Raw genomic sequence first — 23,909 nt, 5'->3', positions numbered from 1 at the left:
TGGAGCCAAACGCTATAATAGAGTGACAGACCCAGAATACTTAGCAAATACAATGTGGCATCTATCATAAAAATGTTTTCATTTAGTATGGCCTGATGTGATCTGCTACTTTACAGATACAGAACGGCAATTCTATCATGGGGGGGGGGGTTAAAGCCCTGTTTTTAATTTGATTTTTTTCTTTTTATAAACCTTTTGCTGCAATCTGACTACCATGATTCTTCAGATCTGCTGTCTGAGGAGGGTCAGAGAGCTGACTAATGAACTAATGGGAACACTAACAACTCAGAATAGGTGTGAAAATAATTAACTGGGAACCTCTGACCCACTGAGCAGTTATTCTGTTTATGTGTAAATTCTTTTTAGGCATGCTAACAAGGAATGTTTTAGATTTGGGACATTTCCCTTTTATTATTTCTTATAATTGGACTACTCAAAACAATCTGAAATGCCATAATTATTATGCAAGTACAGGATAAAGAACAGAGTAGAATGTTAGGATAAGTTTAATGGCAGTGACTTGCAAACTGTCCTTCATTATCATATCTTTCATGGAATGGTCTGAAGAAGTGAAATAAAGTAGAAATGATCACACTTCATTTTTAGTCTTCTGGAATTTCATATTCCGTGCATTCAACTTTATGCTCTCTCATGCTGCTTTATGCTCTCTCAATTGTAATTTTTGTAGTATCATCTAATGTGATTGAAGTCATTTTCACCACCATTTATTTTGAACTAGAAACCTAAATACACATATTGACCAAATTACATTTTCTCCATGATGGTGTTGTACTCCTATACCGCCAAAGGGCATATTTTGTGAAGTTATAGATTGTGTTTCTTTGCAGCTGGTTTAATGCTCAGTGAAACTGCAAAATCTTCTATTTGTGTGACTGACTGTGGGGTGTTTTTGACCCTCATATGTATGAGTAATGTACAGTTTTAAAATTCAGGACAGGAAGCTTAAGTGTTTTTTAATGGTTTCCTTCATTTCATTACTTGAATGCCACAAGTAAGGTGTCAAAAATGATTTAAATGCATGCATTTTTGTACTCCTTTCACCCCAAATGTTCATTGTGTAGACTCACCGCTGGAGTATGTGTGATCACCAGTTCCTCTGCAGGAATATTATACATCTGATGTCTCAGCTGTGACTGGTGCTACTAAAGCAGTTGAAATGGATGCTGGTTCCTGTTTTAAATATGGTTCTTGTTTTAAATATTTTAAATATGGTTAAAATTTTTATATTTAACCATATTTAAATATGGTTAAATTTAAATATGGTTCCTGTTTTAAATATTTCAGCTGTGACCAGTGCTACTAAAGCAGTTGAAATGGATGATGGTTCCTGTTTTAAATATGGTTCCTGTTTTAAATATTGGGGTACTGTGCTGGTTGTATTGTGTTGTAATGCTTTGTCTTATTGTGGTTGTTCACCGCCCTGAGCCCTTTAGGGAAGGGCGGTCTATAAATAAATGGATGGATAGATGGATGGATGGATGGATGGATGGATGGATGTCATTATAGCCCTCCTACTATCTAGTATGACTGTCACGGACAATTCAGTTCTAAATAGAGGACTTGGAAAGATAGAAATGTTTTTAAGATTCTACTGTTAGGGGACAAAGAATTTGAAAAAAATATGTCTGTTGTATCTTTTGCCACTATTATCTTTAACTGCAATTCAGTAGTTAGCTTTCCTTCTTGCTCTCTTTTTACTCTAATTGCAAAGCAGAGAGATGAATTTAAGTTTGCCTTTGTATGTTGAAAGGCTGTTGTTAGAATACTATTCATAAAAGTTAAAAGACATTCAAGAGGCATAGTTACTGTGGAAGTATTTTTTAGAAATAGTATTTAGTGAGGCAATGTTTTAAGTAGTTCATTTGGCATATGTATTCCATTGTTTAATTTCAGTGACAAGCGGTCGCCAAGGAAAAAAATCATCTTTGGCCCAGCTGTTCTAGTAACAAAATTTTCCTGGCTTTGGTGATTCATGTCTAGAAACACACAATGCATGCGCACGTATGCACAATTCCATAGTGTATATTTTATTTTGTTGTCTCATTGCCAAATATTACTGTCTCTTATTTCTCTTGTAATGATTTACTACTTTGGGAAAGCTAGTTGGAAACTATTGAATTCTAGGCCTCTTTCAGGGTTAAGATTTGTATTAATGCTCATATACACTGCTGTCCTTTGTTCCTCTTCATTTTTAATCCAGAGCTTCAGCTTTGGCTCATCCAAATAACATTGATAAGCAAGTTAGAAGTTTTTTTGTTGACTGACATTTTGAAATACTTCCCTAGCTCGAAAGACTAAGAAGAAAATAAAAGGAATTCAGCAGTCCAACATTACTGCTGGGAGGGATACTGCTGAAAGTTCTGTAAACAAGGCTGTAGTTCCTGTCACCCTGCCACAACTTACTCCTACTCTGGTTTCCCTACTGGAAGTCATTGAGCCAGAAGTGATGTTTTCCGGCTATGACAGCACAATACCAGACACAACATGGCGTATAATGTCAACTCTCAATATGCTAGGAGGAAGGCAAGTGGTAGCTGCAGTTAAATGGGCAAAGGCGATACCAGGTAAATATGTTTCTATAATATATGTAAGATGGACATATTGTAGTTACTACATGTTTGTTAGGCATCAGCTGTATTCTTCCTCAGTATGCTGTCATGATGGAGTGGCCCTAAATTACCTGAATATTACCAAAGAATTCCCATACTATGTTGTGGTCGCTGAAGAATTAAAAATAGGCAACAAAGAAATAAGTCTTCTTCATAGAACTGCTACTAGGTGAAAGATATTTATTATATTGTTCTCTCTCATTGTCCCTGCAATATCTTTCAGTTTAACAGCTTTCATTGAATTTTCTGTAAAGGATTTATGGCTAGCTAATTATTTCTTTATGAAATACAATTTCTCAGATAGAGCGATTGTAGCTGTTTGATGCAGCGAGTGAACCATAGCGCTGGAAAAAATTACAAATGAGAAAACAAGTGCTTGTAAAGGGTGAAAGTTTCAACAGGAACATGAGAATATTTTTTATTTCCTTCCTGAATCCTGGGTATAGCATAATATATGGCACAGGGTTTGCCCCATTACTGCTAATTGCCTATTATTTTTTTCTCAGTGTGTGTTGCCCACTAGCACCTGCTCACTTCCACAGGGTGGTCTCCTTGCTTTATCATAAGCCGAGGTTTGCTGTTGCCAATTTCCACATTCATATTTAGTAAGCATAAATGGGTTGTTCTCATTCTAGATCATCATATTTTCCCTCCACTGGTAACACCATTCTGTTGAAGTTTCATTTAAGTGATTATAAGAGAAACAGTTCAAAATGGTAATTTCAGATGGGTAGTTGTCTATAGTAGTACAGTAGACAGGAGTTCCATTGGTGACTAATAGAATTTATTCCAATATCAACATCAGTCTAGTGGATATACACTTCCTTCATCTGATGAACTGATCTCTGACTCACAAAACCTTATGCCAGAATATATTTTGTTAGTCTGTGGGACAGTACTAGAGTTCTGTTTCATTTAAGCTTATAAATGTTAAAATATTACTTAAAACCAATGATGATAGGAAATATTTCAGAACCTATACATTTATTTCTAAACAGGTTTCAGAAACTTGCACCTGGATGACCAAATGACCCTTCTGCAGTATTCATGGATGTTTCTGATGGCTTTTGCTCTGGGATGGAGATCGTACAAGCAGTCTAATGGAAGCCTGCTTTGTTTTGCACCAGACTTGATCATTAATGAGTAAGTTGTACTAGAGCCCTTTTAACTATTTCTAAAGCATGATTAAACTTCCGGACATATCTACTGGCACAAAATTTTATAGACATCTAGCTATGTTTTAAAATTTGTTTCCTAATTAATATATCAAAAATTAAACTGCACAGAACTTAATAAAATAGGATAAATATTTGCCCTTCATTTTCTATGAAGTAATACAAATATTTTTCCCCAGTAAGTTCCTGTTTGTTACATTTGGCTTTGATAATCACTGTATCATGTTTTAAATATAATGTTTTATTGATTTAAAAATATTTTGGATTATCAGGATTAGAGGCAATAATACTTGGTCAGTATCAGTCACATTACGTATAGATAGCATGTTTGTTTATATTAACTGATATTGGTGTAGGTACCCTATCTGTGCATCCTTTTGTTGTATTAAGTTAAGACGATTAAATGCTGTGCCACTTTTGAATAAGCCTTATCCTTCAGATGCCCTCTATATCATGAGCTCTGCATAATATATGATATCTCTAATACTATTGGGTGGTTTATAGTGTAACATAGAATCCTAATAACATGAATAGAATTTCTGTAACACATCAAGAAAATTCACTGAAACAATAATTAACAATCACGTGTTTCTTAAGAATGTGTTATTTCTGTATTTCAATCTTGTATGAAAGTTGTTTGCATCCTATACGTTTTAGATGATGGACTTAATGCTAAAATGCAAGCCAAATTAAATAACTGCATCAAATATTTTCCACAACAACAAAATATTAAGAGGATGTGTATTGTTTTTGTCTGTTACTAAAAAGAGTTGCTAGATCTAACTACATTGCTATCTAGTGCTTGCATACCTGAAGTCTGTTATTTCTAGGTATAGGTGATGTTCACCCTACCCAGTTCATGTCAGATTCACGTTTGAACAAACTAAGGGGAGCAGTGAGAATAATTTGTCAAAAAATATATTTTATTAGAGCTGAAATCTGTGCTCTCATTAACTGGGAACATCATGGAATACATAATGATGTCATCAGGAATGCCACAGGTTCTAGATATCCTAATGAAGTTTCCTCTCCTCTTCCCGTCCACCTTAATCTAACTTGTCTGCCTTGTTCATGTCGTGGAAAGATGAAGCATCTCCCTTGGGGCTTATTTTCTTTTTTCTCCCTCTGTACATTTTGGGAATTGTAGTGCCCAGAACACAGAATCATTAATGACAGGCATTTTGGGAACTGCAATTCCTGGACTGCACTGAGGCTGGGAAGAGGAGCTATCTGATGCTTTTGGGGGGTATAGTTCTCATTTGAGAAAGAGCAGGACGTGCTACTATGCTCCATTTCCCATAACCCTTGATGGCAGGAAATTGGTAGCTCATTTTGCTTCTGAGAAGGAAGAATGTACATGTTTACTCAGTTCTTTTCTTGCCTTCTCTGAGAGAGCATGGGTTTTCAGAGACCTCTGAGTTTTTTCTTTGCAAAGCTTGTTATTCGTTTTTCTTTGGGTGCCTCCTCTTTTTGTCTCTTGCCTTTGTCAAAAATTCAAGATGGACATCTTCAAAACATTTGTAGAAGCTCTCCAATGAGATTACATGATGTTTGTAACTTTGACTGAAGGATACCTGCATGCACCTATCTTTTTGTACCCTCCCAAACATAAGATGACTTCAGTTCACCTTTGGGAAGAAACTTTTCCTGTTCAGGGCCATGTCGATCATCTTTCTCGCAGCAAGGCACAGGACAAGGAATATTCATATACATCCTTCCCTGGATGACCTTCTGACCTTCTAATTAATTCACAAGCAGAACATTCTCGAATATCCAGACCACCATTGAATGCCTCTCAGCCCATGAATCCCTGATCAATTACACTAAGAAGTAGCTTGGCATCTGGTGCCATTATTAATTTTAAACTACAGGAAACTGTCACTATCCCCAGACAAAGCCAAGAAATGAATGGAGATTGTAAGATTGATCCAGTCTGTCAACACAGTTTATCTGATGCTTGTAGCCCAACTGTTGGGCTCCATGGTTGTAGTAGCCAGCACTGCCCCATCCAGGCAGTACTCCTGCAGTACTACTCCTGCAGTAGTACTTACTTCCTTATCAACATTTGAGATTAGCAGATCAGTAACTGAAGCATGATCTCCATTAATGGAACATCAGATCACATCTTCTGATAGGCAAATTCGCATAACAACTAATCTGTGGATTATATTTACTTTCTTTAATGATAATGCCCATTTAGCCTACAGGCCTTGAGCGGTGTCACAGTAGGTGCAACAAAAATAAATAATTTAAATTACCAGTTACCATGCTTCAAGTCATTTGAATGCAATTACATGAGGAAAAAAATTGACTACAGCCATTGTATCTCCTGAATCCACACCAGTAGTTTCTTATCCTTATCTGGTATTGACACCCCCTCCTTATCACAAAAAAAGAGGAGTAATCCACAAATTCCTAATACTGCAAAAGGTATCCCATTCCAGTAAGCCATACTCCACAATGTTTCTATCTGTCCAGAAGCACAGTCACAAAGTCTATCTGAGTATGCAATTCTTTTGCATTGCTTGAGAAGGGAGTTTAATCTTGCAAGCATAAATGATTTTCTGTAAAAAAAACAAAACCTAAGTATGATAAGGGCACTTTTGGGTAAGACAGGGGAGCTTACAATATGGGATCTCTTCATGGTACTGATAAAGTCCAAGTCATACAGACATTTATTCACTGCAGAGCACGCTGCTGATTTTCCCAAGTGTATTCCTAGTTCAGCCTTTAAAGAGACATTAGCCACACAACTTGGATTTCTGTAATCTTCTGCAACAATAATGATCAAGGGGAATCTAGTGGATCCATACCAGAACTCTGTACTGTAAAAACCCATATTATGGCTTTTGTTGTGACTCAGGTCTTATTATGAGCATTCTTAATTTGGTCCTCCTCCCATTAATTTTTCAATTATACTTCTTTTGGTGATTAGATTTAGAAAACACCATGACTTTAGATTTTGCTTAGTTGACTGTCAACCCTTCTGTATTGCAGTGTTCTGAAAAGGTCCTCAACAGTTGAGATCTAGCTAACAAAACTGCATCATCCCATATAACAGCACTGGTATCTGGATGTCTGCATGTTACCATGGGTGCAGGCTTGGTGGTCTGATGGATCATGTTCAGGGCACTTATAATCCAAGGCAACCACTAATATCAGTTTTTGGAATTCAGAACCATTCAGTTTGTGATGAGGCACTTCCAACACAGTTTTCATCTTCCAGACACCTGTATGCAGACTTTCTCTTCGGCAGAGAATGCAAGCAGTGATTCTCTAGACAGAACAACACATCATGCCCTCACAGTAGAGCACATCAGCAGAGTGGCAGTGTCCAGGCCAGCTGAGTCGGTTAGAGCCAGCTGGGCCCAAGGGAATGGTCAGTTTGCAAAGATTTAATCAGAAGTTGACACAGTGGTTTTGTCACCCTGATGTGAACTTGATTGCCTCCTGGGGGAACACCAAGGTGACATACTACTCTCGTTATCAGTGTCACCTGACAAAGCAGACAGATACCCTGACAACTTAATGCCGGGACAGAGTTTTGAATGTTGTTTCCCAATTCCACAGTTATCCAACTCAAAAAGGGGAAGACAAAGTTTTAATGCATAGTTCCTAACTGTTCCTAGAGGCTGTAGTTCAGGGACCTAATAAATCTCTCTGTTCAACCTCTGAGGACTTTCCTGGTCTGCCTCAGTATGTCATTCCAATCTGCTTTTGGGTGACCACACGGAGATTGAGGAGTGGAAGAATTTTCAGATCATGTTACATAGACCATGCTACCATCTGTAAAGCCTCTGCATTGAGGATTCACCACTGTGCCTGGAATGCCTATGTAAGAGGTGCAGAAGGAAGAACCATCAAGCAGGCACAGTTGATCTTCCCCAGTTGTTGCTTTTTCTGCAAAACTGACTGTTGCAGGGCCTCAGAGCAAATACCTGTGTGGATAGCTGGCTGCAGTAACTTGTGTAGACGGTTTCTCTCAAGCAAGAAATCTGTTGAGGAAATACTTTTGCAAGGGAACAGCCTTCGCTTATCCTTCAGTAGTCCACTGCTTCCAGCCCTGGAGTCTACAAATAGTCCTTCACACACTGACTTTGGCCTTCATTCGAGCCACTTAATCAGGTTTTGCTGAATACCATAGCAGTGATTTCAGCACAGCTTGTGTCTAATGGGAAACCCTTTCCATCTTAAAAGGGTTATGTGTCTTCCATAAAGATCTAGTAGTTCTTTATCTCATTATCTCCTTTATGCCCAAGATAAGCTCACCCTCTCACAGATTTCCCTTCTTTCTGGAACCTGCACATCCCAAAGAAAAGAACTGGACTTGAACATACATGATATGAATGACTCCCACCAGAAAATTCTTGGCATATCACCCTATGATTAGGGGCAAGAAGATATCCAAGGTAATTCTCAGGTGGTAGCTAAAGGAAAGTGCTGCCACAGGATGAACGTCCAAGGTCTGCAGCCTTCTCAGGGGGTCTCTGCTCATTCAACTAAAAGTACCTCCACATTCACAGCTTTCAGCACTAGCTTCTGTAGTGAAGCAATGTGGGCCTCTGTTTCCACATTTATCAGACACTATAAAATGGACTCTGCTGCCATGACTGGTATAGTTTGTGGGTGGTGGCTTGTTCAAACGGTGCTCCAGTTTGGCCCCCCCCCCACACACACACACCCCTCCATTTTGTCATTGTCTTTTTAACATCCCAAGCTTAGCAGGATGTTCTCCCTCATCTTTCTCAAATGAGAACACAACATTGACCTTTGCCACAAAGGTTCCTTCTATTTGTGAAAGAGAAGGACACCCTGGACCCACATGTAATTTGGTATGAAGTCCTTTGTTGTGGTCTATGCAGCAATTCATTCATTATACTGTGATCATGTTTTTAGTTGTCATTGCATATTCATTTCTCCCGCAAATTTATGTTCCTGGTTTCTGATCATCTCTTATTATAGTTCAGAGGTCACACTGAACAACTCTCATGTTTTTTTTCCTGGATGGGTACACATTGTGGAGTTATGTGTACCCAGTGGTGGGATCCAAAAATTTTAATAACAGGTTCCGATGGTGGTGGGATTAAACAGTGGCGCCGCCGCACACATGCACCTCCAGTCCCTATTGGGCAGGGAGGTTGCTTTAGTAACCCCTTCTCGGCACTCAGAAAAAATTAGTAACCACTTCTAGAGAAGTGGTGAGAACTGGTTGGATCCCACCTCTGTGTGTACCCACTGAGTATTTTTATTAACTGAATAGTGGGTGGGTGCTCTCTCTCCCTCAGTGATAGAGAGACCTGTTTGCTGCCTCCAAGGAACACTGGAGAAGGATTGTTCAGCTTAAGAGGATATAGTCCTCTACCTGAAATAGAAAGAACCTTCAATAGTAAGTCCCATGTTCCCTTCACAGAACATCAGACTGTTAACATAAGGCATTGTGGGAACTATAATTCCTAGATCCACCTCAGGTCTGAGGGGGAAAGATTGTGGGGAAAAAAGAAAGGAATGTTGCAAGCATTTTCATTTCTTTCATAGACGTCATGTTGTTTCCTCAGTGCTCCATATCAACTGTGCAGCTAAATGGGGCGGTGATCCATTCCCTTCAGGGCTGCCCCCGTCCCAGAGATCACCGGCATGGAATGTGTCGGCCTGGAGTGGTTGGCCGCGGAGAGGATGGCTGTCCTCTTGGTGTACCGGTCGCCTAGCGCACCGAGGGACAGCCTGCTGCGGCTGCTGGAGGTGGTGGCAGACTGGGCATTGCGGTTCCCCAGACTTATTGTTCTGGGTGACTTCAATGTCCATGTCGACACCGCCTCATGTATAGCGGCTGCGGACCTGGTGTCATCCATGGCAGCACTAGGCCTCTCCTTGGTAAGCTCTGGCCCCACTCATGAGGCCGGTCACACGCTGGATTTGGTCTTTGGTTTGGGGGTGGATATGGTCATATCCTCCATAGATAGAGTGCCATGGTCTGACCATTATGCCCTGAAGGTTCGGATGGACCTAAGCCGTCTACCAACCTCGCCGCCTAGGCGAGGGGTTGATTTATGTCTCCGCCTCGCTGAGACTTTCTATGGATCCAATTGGTTTTCCTTGGAATGCTCTTGGCGGGACCCTGAACCTCGGGCCGCACACCTTCCGGGATGAGCAGGTGGAGGACTGGAACTCCTCGCCTCCTCCCTGGGATGCCATCGGAGACTGTTGCTCCCCTCGGCGCCTTTCCTCGTCAGCCTCACGTCGTAATTCGGCAGGCTCCTTTGGTATACCGAGGGAGCTGGCGCCTCATATGAAACGTGGTGCTTAGGACGCACCAGAGCGAAAAGTGAAGCGGAAATCTCGCGGACGAGCTTCGCGCCCAACATCTTATAGGACGCTTTTATGAAGGCCTATGAGATGGCAACGAAGGAGGCGAAGAGAGCGTTCTTCTCCTCCTCTCTTGCATCTGCTAGCTCTCGCCCGGCACAATTATTCCGTATAATTCGGTCTCTGACCTCCTTATCGGAAGGGTCCACAAATTCTCGATTGGCTGTCAGCTGTGAGGCATTTATGAGCTTTTTTGCAGATAAGGTCACGTCGCTTCGCCAGGACCTTCCTGCCACGTTATCTACAATTAGCGAACTGGAGGCTCCCTTGTCGTCTTCAGGCCCAAGTTTGGCCCAGTTCTCCCTGCTCTCTGAAGCCGCTGTTGACAGGACCTTGGCTGCTGTTAGACCTACTACCTGTCCTCTGGATCCGTGCCCCTCCTGGCTTATAAAAGCTTGCCGGGCGGAGTTACGACCCCATCTGTTGAATAACATCATCAATGGCTCCCTTGGAGCAAGGGGTCTTTCCGGATGTAGGCTTGAAGGGAAAGGCAGTGGTCCGCCCACCTTAAAAAGACCATCGTTAGGATCCTCGGTGGATCTGGCCATTACCACGCTGCCTGGCTCAATCTTTCGCTTCTGGGGAAGGCTGTAATTGAGAGAGTGGTGTTGGAGCAGCTTCAGGGGTTTCCTGATGACGACGGCCTCTCGATCAACCTTCCAGTCTGGCTTTCCGCGCTGTTAAGCTATGTGGGACGGAGACTGCTCTTTGTCGCCATCGCGAGACACACCTCCGTGATCCACAGCGCTTCTGACCGAGGCGGATCGGGCGCTTCGTTGGTTTTGTTAGGATCTTACCGCAGCGCTTGCTGATATGGTTTCGCATCACGCACCTTTTGACCCACCGCCTGGTTGCTTCCGGGTGCGGGCACTGTCCTTCAGTGGGATTGGCTCCTCGCTCCTCCGGGACCGGAGTCAGCAGTGTGGTGCGGGATGAAGTTCCTCCAGGGAGGTGCCCGCTTCAGTGCGGAGTACCTCAGGGAGCGCCATTCGCTATCCCCTCGCCATTATTTAACATCTATATGCTACCACTTGCTCTCAGCTGGTACTGGAGCTTTGGGCTGGATTTGGTCATCAATATGCTGGATGACACCCAGCTCATTCTGTTGATGGAGGGGGGGGAGCTGTTGCCGCTTCCCTTCTGCTCTCCAGCATTGCTGTGGAGGCGGTAGCTGGTTGGTTTGGGCAACAGAGCAGGTTGCAACTGGAATCCATCGGAAGTACGGAGATCCTCTGGCTGGGCCGCGAGGGTGAGGTTGGGGACTTCCAGCCGCCGGTGTGGGAGGGGGTCTCATTGGCGCCGACCTCCTCCGTCTCCCATCTGGGGTCCACCTGGACTTCGCTCTCTCCATGGAGCACCCAGGTGGCTCCATATAACCCGGACTGCATTTTTTTCCATCTCCGACAGGCCCGGCGGTTGGCTCCTCTTCCTCTCCCAAACGGATCTAGCCACTTCGTGATCCACATGCAAACGTCGTCACCTTCCCAGGCTGGACTATTGTAACTTCCGCTTCTTAACGCGAGGGCCTTCCCTTGCGCTTGATTCTGAAGCTAAAACTGGAAGTCCAGCATGCAGCACGCCTGCCTCACAGGAGGCTTCAGAGAACACAATAATATCCAGCCTGGGTAAAGCTTACGTCAGCTGCATTGGCTCCCTCGGGTTGAATTCAATCATTTTCAAGGTGTGGGTAAGTTGACCTTTAAGGTCCTTGGCGCTGCCTGGGACCTCCTCGTACTCTGCGGGACCGCAGATCACCCCACACTGCCCCAGTCCGCACCTTCATGCTTCTGCAGAGGCCAATTTGCTGGTGGTCCCCTGCCCTCTATGATGCTGCTGGCCTCCACGCCGGGCTACAGGGACTTTTACGGCACTGGCTCCCCGCCTGGTGGGAATTCACCTTCCTCCAGTTAGGTCCGGGCCCTGCGGGACCTCCGTGAGTTCCCGCGAGGGGCCTGTAAGACCGTGTTGTTCCACCGGGCCTTTGGAGTGTCCAGCCGCTGATATCGTGTCCCCTTGTCGCTCTTCATTGCTCCGTGTTTCGGTGCAGTTATATCAGGGCTCCTTTTATTGAGGAGCCCCACCGCCCCCCCCCCTTTTCCTCTGGGGTAGGTTTTAAATTGGGGTTGGACGCCTCTATCTGTTTATTTATGTATTACTGTTTCGCTGTTTTTATGAGTTTTAAGTCATTTTATGGGATGGAGCCTATATATTTATATTTTGTACGATTGCTCCTGTTTGATGCTTAGACAATGTTGTTTACCGCCCGGAGCCCTTCGGGGATCGGGCGGTATATAAATCTAAGAAATAAATAAATAAATAAGAGGGGGGCGGGGGGAATTGTTCTTTCACTTGGATTTAATACAGAAAATAATTCACAGCCATGAATCTCACTTTTTTTTGAAGATAGGTTTTCTGAGCTACTGGAACAAAGGCAATTAATTTATTGGCAATTTTAACTTAGATGGTAATAGCAAGATGAATGGTAGATGGGTTGGTTTGCAGAGATTCTAAATGACCAACCTTGATACACATTTACTGATTCTAGCTCAGTCCAGCATTATTTTTAATGACATTCAAATACTGTTCTCCTGCGTGTATTCCTGGCCATCAAAAAACTGCTTCCTCGGGTGTTTGTCAACTGCCAAAACAGCCCACTTGTCAAGCTCTTTCCCACTCTTCAAATTCAAGGAATGAAGAATGACTTCATTACTGTTCCTTCTTTGTAAACTAGAATATCAATTGGCAGTACATCAATTGTTTTTGTTAAGTATTCTTTCAGCTTTAAACCGAGAAATACTTTTGAACTTCAGATGATAATTTGAGGGTGTTTGGGTGAATAATAAATGTAGTTTCATTTTCTCATGGTTTGTTTGTCACTTTGTGCAAAAGAAAAAGCACTGTTGCAAAGTGTAATCAAAATAACAGGAGAAGAAATGAGGTACAATGATGAGAGAAGACAGGAGGTAAACTCCCTTCTTCCCTCGTGGTTAACATGAGGAGACCTCAGCATTTAGATAAGGGGTATGGTAGCTGGTTAAGCCAGCTGAGACGGACTGGCATGCATTGGCAAACTGTTGTGCAGAGATGGCTTCTACACACACAGAAGGCTTGTCCCAACAGAGCGAGCATCTGTAGTGGATGTATGTCCTTGCAAGTCGATATATGCCAGCCCTCAATAAGGAGCCAGGGGAGAACTGAAAGGGACCTGATAGGCCATCTGTTTAAGTTGTTATACATTGTGAGATCGGGCATCACTGAACTTCAGTCTGTCTTATTTAATCTTATTAGTTCATCATCCCATGAACTGATGAGCACCTATATTTCTTTGCTTGCATGTGCAAGGATTAGATCATCCCCCAAAGTAAGGAAGTGAAAATAAGCAAGCAATGAACAAAGATTGTGTAGATTGCCTTTCAGGCAGCGATTTGATATGGTTGCAGCTGGGTAAAGCCACAAGAACTCTGGATAGCTGCCAAGCAGCTGCTGTATTTGAAGGGAGAGAAAATATACCTCTTTAACTCATCAACTAACACCCTGTCTAATCTCTCCCCTGCTCCAGTATATAAGAGCATGAAGCCAGTGGGTAAAAGAACCTGATTCCCAAAATAATTTACATCCTTGCCATATTTCCAAATAATTCTGATAATGGCAAGAAAACTGAGATATTCAAATGTTTCTTCATGTCAGAGTAACCAGTTAATTACACCGTGAAAATGAACAACTTATATTCTGCACCTCAGTTAATTAATCAGCCCACTGGTACAGTAGCTGAGATGATCTGCTGCATGCAGTTGTGTAGAATTCCCCCAAAGAGCTTTAACTTGTATTGAAACATTTTTAGAAAAGGAAACAAGATGTAAACAGGAAATAGAAATTGTTAGCTTACTGCCTACAATAGTTTTCACTAATAATTGAGCACATTTATTTCATCTATTTATTTTTAATTGCAGTCCTATTAAGGATAAGTAATTAGTTCTCTATAAACAAAAATAAACAAAAATATCTGTACTGTTTATTCATCTGTTATCTATTAAATGAATAGGAATTTCAGCTTCTGAGTCTTTCTTAAGTAGAACTATGCAACCATACAATGTTTTTATTTATTGTACAAAATTATAACATACATAATAAAACCACATTTAAAAACCATTTTAAAGTGTTGCTTGGTGTCTGGAAAACATTTTTTGCCAACATAAAATGAATTTCTGTACCAAGAAGTATTATATACAACATAAGGCAGCCATGCATCTCGGATAATTATTCAGTTAAGCTGGAAGCCTGTTAGTAATAGAAAGTTTTATTCCATTGGCCATCACAATCTGCAAACAACAAGCTAAAACATTCTCTTTCTCTCTGTGTGTATACACACACACACACACACACACACACACACCCCTCAAAGGTTACTGGGTCATTTGTAATCCAATCTTTCTGGTGGCATATGCAAAGCTCAATTCTTTCAGATGCATATGGGTCAACGTTGGACAGCAAAAAAATAGTTTCTTGTAATTTGTCATCTCTAGCATATTGTGCAATAACCTATTGATGAACTTACTCATCGGATAGAAGCCAATGGTGGACAGAAAGTCAGATTGGAGAAATCTTTTCTGATCCCCACTCAGTTGTTACATTCACTGGGTTATTTTATTTTTGTCTGGGGGAAATGTATTGATTTGCTGTACACTAAGGTATGTGTGTGTTGTAGATTTCTAATTTGACTGGTCTCTATTTTTAATTTACTTGTATACTTCCTCAAATGATAGGAATGGCAAAGTGCAAATATTTTAAAATAAAATAGAGTGTTGGGGAATAAAAAGTCACCTTGGGATTTCTTTCAATATTGAGATAGCTGCATTTAAATAACTACCTTTAAAAAAAACCCCAAGCTTTAGAATAACAACAAGTGTATTCACAGGGCATTTAACACAAGGAGAAATGGGAATTGTAATTGCAGGGTAGTTGCAATGAAATTAGAATGTAATTACACTGCAGATTTGCTTTAGCTCCATATCATTATTAACCATTTGCTCTAATAGGCAAAGTTGGCTGCAGGTTTGGTATATTTAGTATTCATGTTTATTTTTTAATTATTCTCAGGTGTATAGTACACATTCATGTCATAATTATATGTAAATCAACCACCACTACCTCTTAGAGTGCAACGTCCACAATAGCCTAAATAAACTCATAAACACTCGTTGCACTCAGGCTGAACTCAAGCATGATATATTAATTTTACACATAATTCATATAATTCCCATAACCATCAACTTAACCCATCCATTTGGTCATATTGTAGTTCATTATTTCATCAGGTCCATTTCTCTTACAGGACTCTTAAAGATACAATTCATCATTTTTTGTCAAGACATAAACTTTCAGAAAAATAGACAAAACCCAGGCTTTTTCCATGGCTTCAAAATTTGTGGACACTTTGCATCTCCACCTATGAAAATGTTGACAGTTGCTGGAGAGGTGTCTCATTGAGAAAATTACTAGAGTAATCCAGGATGATGGATGCTTTCCTTTGAGATGGAATTATTCCAGTCTCCTTGAGTTAAGACCATTGTTTTAAAATGTTGTAACTGGAGTCGACAATCACTGATCAGCCTCACATTTTTCATGCTTTGGCACAGATAGTGGTTGAATATAGAATTTTGGAGCAGGTCCAAGGTTTCTGGATGAAATCGGTAGATACGGATCTTTCTGCTCTTTAGGCCTAGTCAAAATCAGTGTTATTAGAACACCTGTACTGGGAGATAGATGGTGGTGCAATCGAGTAATCTGCTTGTCCACTGAGATTATTTTGGTACCATGATCACGGGCCATGCTGGTTGAGATTGGGGTCATTGCTTTGCAGTCAGAGAGATCGCGGATGGTGATGCAGGACAGTTGTTCTCGATCAGCTGTCTGGAATTTGAAGCTCATTAGAGGCATAAATACTGATTGTGGGTGGTCTAAGAGTTGATTTGTTCTGGACAGAATTTCTCCTTCCTGTGAAAGGTCAGGTATGCACTTTTGTGTATTCCTTGATCTGCTTCTACTCTTGGATGATCATGAAGTATCTGTAGAAATTAATACCTTTTGCTGATTGCAGTTAATGCATCAACTGCTGCCTAGAGGAGAGTGACCAAAATACCATGTTGGGGTTCTGTAATGAAATTTACTTAGAGGGTATCTTTTGAAGACTATTCAGAAATATCAGTTGTTTCAAACTATAACAGCCCACCTGAGAGAGCTGGGGAAGATTTGAGACAACCACTTTTAATGAATGGCACAATCTCCTTATTAGTTTCCTGACATACTTCAGAGTGCTGGTTTTGACCTTCAGTGCTTTAAATGACCTGGGTCAGGGCTACAGATCCTTTCCAGTGGTTGGTCTTATACTGACAGAGTACAGAGAGCAGTGGATCTTATTTTAGAATTCCCTCCCCTGGGAAGGTTATCTGGCCCATTAATGTATGCTGTTGGAGTGCTGAATGGAGTTTAGCTGGTTTTACCAGTTTAATTATGATTTTTTATGTCTGACTGTTTTTACGGTGAATTGTTTGTTGGTTTTCAGCTTCTTCTGTTTTCTTTATGTCTTCGATATCTTGCTTGTTTTAGCTTTTATTAGGAATTGCTCTGTAGGTTTGAATGGAATGGAAAATTTAGGATTTATATCTCTTCCTGTAGCATAGCATAGAACAGCATCTTTTCTGGGAACTCAGTCCAAAGCATCAAGATTAAGGTTTAATAGTAGCTTGTTTAAGCTTAGTAGTAGTTTGGCTGCAAACCTCCTTGAGTGTGAATCTACTGGAATTACATTTGCACAACCATACATAAGATATGATTGTTTTGACTGTTTGAAAACTCATGTGTTACTGAATACTTGGGAATAGGCTTCCTGATAAATCCCTGCTCCTAAAAACCTGACATCCGAACTTCTTTTGTTGACTCTTTTGGAATATTTGTTAGATGTTTATTTGTTTGCTACACTAAAGTGGGGAATCTAAAGCAAAGTACAATTTAAATAAGAGTAAAAAACATAGTGAACTGCATCTTGGGTTGGTGCTGAATCCACTCAGCTGACTCATCCAAGGCTTCAGACTTAGAGCCGCAAGGTATGGGCCAAGAGGTTCTTACACCTACAACAGAAAGTGAGGCATAAGCTCAGCTTGAATACATTACAACTGGCAGAGATGTTCCCAATATTTCTCACTCTGCTGGTCTCTTGTCCTTGACAATTCCATCCAGAAAAGGATTGGCCTTTGTATTAATATTGACAAATGTGGACTCTCTTTTTCAGGCAGAGAATGAATTTACCCTGCATGTATGAACAATGCAAACGCTTACTGATGGTTACTAATGAGTTAGCACGGCTTCAAGTTTCATATGAAGAATATCTCTGTATGAAAACTTTGCTACTTCTCTCTACAGGTAGGTGAATGTATAACGTGCCTTTGAAAATGAAATTAATCAACAGTTGCATGGGGTCAGAGAGCTTATTTTCCGGCTGGATTAAATCACTGGCTTAGATCCACTGGATATTTTCAGTAACAAAGGGGAGTACAGCTTTCTCTATCCTCCCAGTACAGCCCATAATGCCTCATCCCAGTGCAGCTCCTCGAGGACAGGGAACCTTAGGAACAAGATAAGGGTGAGTTGAAGGTCTGCCTCAGGAAGGGGATTCAGTGAAAATCACCTCTTCCCCTCTTTCTGTAGAAATATTCTTCTGGATCTTAAGCCTCATTTGAACTTCTCAGATCCAGCCTTGCTAGCTTCCAGTATGCAGAGGGAGCTGCTTTCAGTGTACATAATCAGTGTAATATCTCTTTCATTGTATGAATGAAGGAGGGACAAGGCATATACACTAGTCAATATTAAATGTTCCTCTAAGGTTGAATACTAAACATGTAAAATGACTCCTTTGGCTACCAGTTGTTCATTTATTAAAGTAACTGATCTTTTCCCTATTCTGCTGCCTCAAGATTCCTGATGAGTATGGTGTTATGTAAATAAATACTTGAATAAGGAAAGTATTTAAATATTGCACCTTAATCTTCAGTTCCCAAGGAGGGCCTGAAGAGCCAAGCCCTGTTTGAAGAAATTCGTATGACCTACATTAAAGAGCTGGGAAAAGCCATTGTGAAGAGAGAAGGGAACTCAAGTCAGAACTGGCAGCGATTTTATCAACTGACTAAACTTTTGGACTCCATGCATGATGTAAGTGTTATGACATGTAGATTGCCTTTTGTTCAGTCAGTGCACACAACAATTAGGACTGGCAGCTGGTATCCTGTGAAAAAAGAAAAGTCCCCCGGACTGGGTGGTATTGACCCTTCTAAATCAAAGTGCTGCAGTAGAGATGGCAATGAAGGCAGGAGCAACAGCATACCTTTCTGGTACTTAGGGCCTTGGGATATTACAAACATAAATTGTTTCCCACTTTCGGTATTTTGTGGGGGTGAACTCTTGATTCAGCCAGAATAGATATTTTGCATTGAGATGTACCGTTAGGAGAAGAAAGACAATGAACCTACTATGCAGTATTGTACTGCTAGATAAAACGTAAGGCAGAACGATTCTTTGTATGTTTTTTGATTATTGTTGGGGTAATCTTTGACATGGAACAGAGATAACTGATTGTGGTGTGTTTGCCAGAAAGTACCAAAATGCATTACACATAGGTTGGAATGTAATCATTGGTCAGCCTCCCAAGAAGCCAGTGTATTCGTGCAGCAGGAGGACAGCCAGCTGTTTTCCTTCTAGCTATAATACCTTGTGCTGTGTCAAATGGTGCTCTGGGTTCTGAAGTGTCCATTGAGCAAACTGTGATTTGGTGTAGTGTTTAAATAGTGGCAGAGGCATCGTAAATCAAGTTTTTCTGCTCCGTAAATTGAATTCTGAAATCTAGGATCATATACTCCCTGTTTCCGTTCCTTCATGTTAACAGATAATTTGAGATTCCCATGTTTGCAGGAAACCGTACTTTTCTGTTTCCACTGACTTACTTACTATTTATGCTCTCCAAGGATTTCTAGCTGGGAAGAAATCTTTATTGGAATTCTAGTTTGCATTGACCATAGCTTACTAGTTTGAGCACAGGAGCAAAATAGTTTATCATGAACCTAAAAATCTAATTATTTAGTTGTACATGACGGGAAGGTGGAGAAGGGACAGAACAAACCCCATCCCAGTTCTCCCCATGATGACTGACAATGGCTTGCTGTTGCATTTGAACCAAGCTAGTGTTCATTTTCAGTTTAATTTACATTGCCATCAATCACTGTTCAGAGTTTATATATGCTACTACAGATTCAGAAATCTTGATAATTTAGTCTTATGATTTAAACTATTTCACAACACAGCAGCAGTATTTGTGTTTGCATACTGGAAAGCTCTCTTCATCCCTCTCTCTTATAATTTGCAGGTGGTTGAGAATCTTCTAAGCTTTTGCTTCCAAACGTTTTTGGATAAATCCATGAGTGTTGAGTTTCCAGAAATGTTGGCAGAAATCATCAGCAATCAGTTACCAAAATATTCAAATGGAAATATCAAAAAACTGTTATTTCATCAGAAATGACTGCCTTAATACAGAAAGATTGCCTTAAGAAAAAAGTCATTATAGCTTCTTTTTTTATAAACTAAAAGACTTGTTAATTTTGTCCTTGCAACTATATTGGGTGTTCTTGTTTTGTTTTTGTAATTATGCACTACATGTGGTTTACAGAGGGCCAAGACCTAGGTTTCAGAAGCAGCCCCTTTAACTAAATGATTACAGGAAGAAGAAAAGGAAGGAAATATGGATTAAGATTCTTTCATCCATGTGCTACACCACCGTATCGGCAGTATAGGATGCACCAAAACCAGCGGTGTCAAGCTCAGAGTCTACATTTGTCAACATTCTGCTAGGAATTTTTGCAAGTTGGCTGGATAAAATTTTCTAGATTTTTGTTTTGGTATAGATTTTTTTGTATAGTTAAGGTAGCATTTTTTGATTTGTGCATGTTAACATGAAGAAAGTTTACAACTGTATATCAGAAAAGGGAAGTTGTGCCTTTTATAGCTATTATTGTCTGGTTTTAGCAATTTCCTTTAACTTTATATACAGTGAAAGCTTGCTCATTTTTTCTTACATAATTTTGTAAAACTTCAAGATGCCTATTGTATAGCTGTTTTTTAAGGTGGGGCAGCTCATAGCTTAAGGACCTCTAGATATTGCTCTTTGAATATACTCATGTGAATATAGGTTGACTTTTCTAACCTGATCAAGACTATCATAGTGACCCTTCTATGTAAATCATTTTGACCGATAAATTCAGCCTTCTTTAAGGGGGGTGGGAGTAGGAATTGAAATTTATTCCAAATCAAATCTGAAATACATACTTTTGTTATTTGTCAAACATGTTCTGTGAGCTACTAAAAAATTAGCTCTGTCTTAAACAGATCTGTAAACTTTTTTAAACAACCTAGATATTTCCATTTAATGCGATAGCCATAATTGTAAGGATCTTGGGCTAGATTGACAGTAAAAAGATCAGTCTTGACTGCCCATCAGGAAACTTTCAGGAAAATATGCATAATTTTTAAAAGGTTTATTTCTATGTGGAGAAATGAACTTTTTCCATACTCAATTTATTGCCATACGTGTGTGTACTTCTGTGTGTATTGATGCATATATATATATGTATATGTATACAGTGGCCACAATCCAGAGCAGCTATAGTTAGCAGAACAAAACTGATATGCACAACCAATGGTGTGTCTAATGTTCTCCTTGGACACAATTTAAAAGCCACAAAACCTGTGCTTTTAAAAAGAAATTAGGAGATCAATATTGTTGACCAATCATTTTTCACAAGGTGCAAAGTTGTACATTTACCTCTATGGGGTGCTTAGAACTGCTAAATTTGACCGGAGTTAGAGCAGAGTTCTGCTTTTGAGACTTCTCCCTTCTGCCTCAGGATGTGATCAGCACTGACAGATCTGATTATCTGTTGAAAAGAAAGTGAGGGATGTCAGCACTGACTTAGAGCTGTTAGTGGAATTCACCTGTTGCACGACCTGTGCACAGTGCAGGAGTTACCCTGAGTACTGAACATCGGGGACTTGCCTCTATGGAAGCTTTTTGCACTCCCAGTAGAGCAGATCCACAAGTAGAAAGAATGTTCTTTCTGCTCATGGATCACTCACTGGATTGGGGCAGACGTGTATACTCTTGATGCCATTTTAAGTTGATGGCTACATTTCCATTGACTTTAACAGTCAGGAACTATATATATATATGTATGTATATGTACATGTGCATGTACATGCATACATACTTTTTATATAAATACATATATATAAAAACATATAAATATCATTGACTTACAAAATAGTTGTAATTATGCCCAATATTTTATGTTTATTGTAATAATTCTTTAAAAGGTTTTGTTTCAAATAAGATATGCAGAAGATAAAATAGACCAAACTACAATTTAAAAAATCCTCTTACTTGTGGAAGATAAAAAAATCCCAAACCTGTGTATGGTTACACACCCGTTTTTCACCTTGTTGTCATCAACTGTTTCATCTTGTTTCCTGGAGAACAGGAAAATTCCGCTACTGATTCTGTGGTTTAAGTAGAAGTTAGTGTCTGTGCAGCTCTATCCCTTCTGTATCAAATTACTAGTGTGCCATAAAGCAACCACATATGTCTTGTGAAATTTTCCTTGTCATCACTGATTTATATTTTAAACAATTTGTAAGCTGTAGTAGCCCATTCTTTGAGCACCTTAGGAATTTTCTGAAAAATGTAAAATATTTTGCCACTCTAATGAAAGGGGGGTGAGCTTTTTACTCTTAAGTGGCCTGAATATTTCTGTAAGAGAAAATAGTGGCACTTAATAACCTAACAAGGGGGTTAAAAATCAAATACTAGAACATTAAGCTATTAATATATTTTAGGTATAGTTTCAAATATGTATCATTGGTTGCTATTTGAAGAAAACAATGGAAGGGCTACTACAGCTTTAAAAGCAGTTTATCAAATGATTGTAAAATAGTTTGTATAGTGTATGATAAGAATGGTTTTTAGATGACAGATTGCTTTATCATGACACATGATATATTTTTTCTAGGGGGTCACAAAAGTGTTGAATTATGGTTATGTCTGGAAGTATTAATCCTGGCAGCATTGTTCTGAAATAGCTGAAGAGGTACTCTGATTTTATGTGTTTTTCCTTGTTCTTTTTCTTTCTTTCCTTTCATTTAAAGGAATCTCCCAGCATTTAAAGGGGGGTTCCTGGGGCTGAAACCAAAATTCATTAGACCTCTTATCTGTAAAAAAAAAAACAGGCTGAAAGTTGGACAATGTAAGCGAGCCTGTGTGCTTGGTTACCCCTCACATTCCAGGACTAAACTTATACAAGCTGTACAGATTTATTTGACCTCAACTGCAAAAAAAAGAAAAAAAATTAAACAGAACTAGTGTGTTCATGCAGGCATTTGCCTATTCATGTACACAACTGGATATTTGGGGTTACTTTCACATACAGCCTCACAGAGCACAGCAAAGCAGCTTGTCAAATTTGGCAGTAAAATGCATACATTTACCAGCAATATGTAAATATAGAGCATAGGTTATTCACAGTGTACTAACTACATTTCTATTATTCAACAGAAATGTTCATGGTAAAAGTAGGAATTTTACCTGAATGCCTCTTAATCCTGTTTTTAAATGTTAAGCTTATAAGTGAAAATCCCCAGCTCTTTATGCTCAATACATGGGAGTAAAATATCACATCTATTAACAAAAGTAAGTATTCTTTATGGCCTCTGTGAAGTCCCGCGATTGGTTGCTGTGACTGCAAATAAAATCGTCAGAACCTTTTACACCTCTAGTGAGGGAGCAGGCACTTATGCCCTTTCTCTGAGGCACTGAGACAAGCCTCTCTGCACAGCCCCAAGGAGTGGGATAAGTATCTTCCCACTTCTCTTCTGACTGCTGCATGTGCAGCATTGCTGAAAACATTTCTCTTAAGTTGCTTTTCATTGCTCTTCCAGAAGAATGTCAGTTCCCTTACTAAAGCTTTAAAAGGTTCCAAAGAATGGTGCTCTGCACAAGGGTAAAACTCATTTGTATGACTCACAGATGACCAGTCAAAGAAAAACCAGTTGCAGGTAAGCAATCTCTTGGTCTTCTTTAATGAGCACTTAATGGTATGTATGTTTAACAGTTAACATAAGCTTCAGAGAGTATTTTAATAGTAGTTTGCAAACCAATCAGATGAAAGTGTTTGTTCTGCCAGTTTTTAGCTAATTCTAACAATCAGGTATTTCCATGAGGTTCCTGAAAAGATAGATCATGATACCCTGTCCCTATTTCTAAGAAAAATAGAAAAGTCAAACTTTGAAAGTGACATATTAATCATTTTAGTCCCTGCTACCAGAGTCTAACTAGTGGTGTGCATGGACAAATGTATGTGTGGCTGTTTACCAATATAATTGAAACATACCAGAATCAGTACTATGATTACATGTGAATAAGTACTTTAGCAGGGGAGGAAAGGCTCTGATTCTTTTGATTTCATGTGTTCGTTCAATTTATGGGTTTCATTTTTTTTAAATGCAAATGATTTGGAAAAGAACTTTCAAGCTAAACATGCTGTTAAGATTTCAACACAAGCCATTTAAAGTACATAAGCATCAACAAACATGTATTGTTTCTTGTCTGGCTAGTCTTTTTAGTGCTAGGAGAAAAAAGCACTTTGAATAA

General features: G+C 39.9%; 1 protein-coding gene across 1 annotated transcript in view; it reads left to right on the top strand.

The window, feature by feature from the left end:
* The window catches only part of NR3C1 (nuclear receptor subfamily 3 group C member 1), a 97,458-nt gene extending 74,896 nt beyond the window's left edge, over nt 1-22,562 (top strand). The window contains exons 5-9 of the mRNA XM_048491415.1: nt 2,307-2,585; nt 3,629-3,773; nt 17,457-17,587; nt 18,216-18,373; nt 19,581-22,562. Of these exons, the coding sequence (XP_048347372.1) occupies nt 2,307-2,585; nt 3,629-3,773; nt 17,457-17,587; nt 18,216-18,373; nt 19,581-19,733 (866 nt within the window). The 3' untranslated portion in view covers nt 19,734-22,562. The remainder of the gene's footprint in view (nt 1-2,306; nt 2,586-3,628; nt 3,774-17,456; nt 17,588-18,215; nt 18,374-19,580) is intronic.
* The last annotated feature ends 1,347 nt before the right edge of the window (nt 22,563-23,909 follow it).

This window comes from Sphaerodactylus townsendi, linkage group LG03 (assembly GCF_021028975.2).
Source record: "Sphaerodactylus townsendi isolate TG3544 linkage group LG03, MPM_Stown_v2.3, whole genome shotgun sequence".
Lineage (NCBI taxonomy): Eukaryota > Metazoa > Chordata > Lepidosauria > Squamata > Sphaerodactylidae > Sphaerodactylus > Sphaerodactylus townsendi.
The sequence above is the reverse complement of the archived record's forward strand: the minus strand, read 5'-3'. Positions and strand labels throughout refer to the sequence as shown.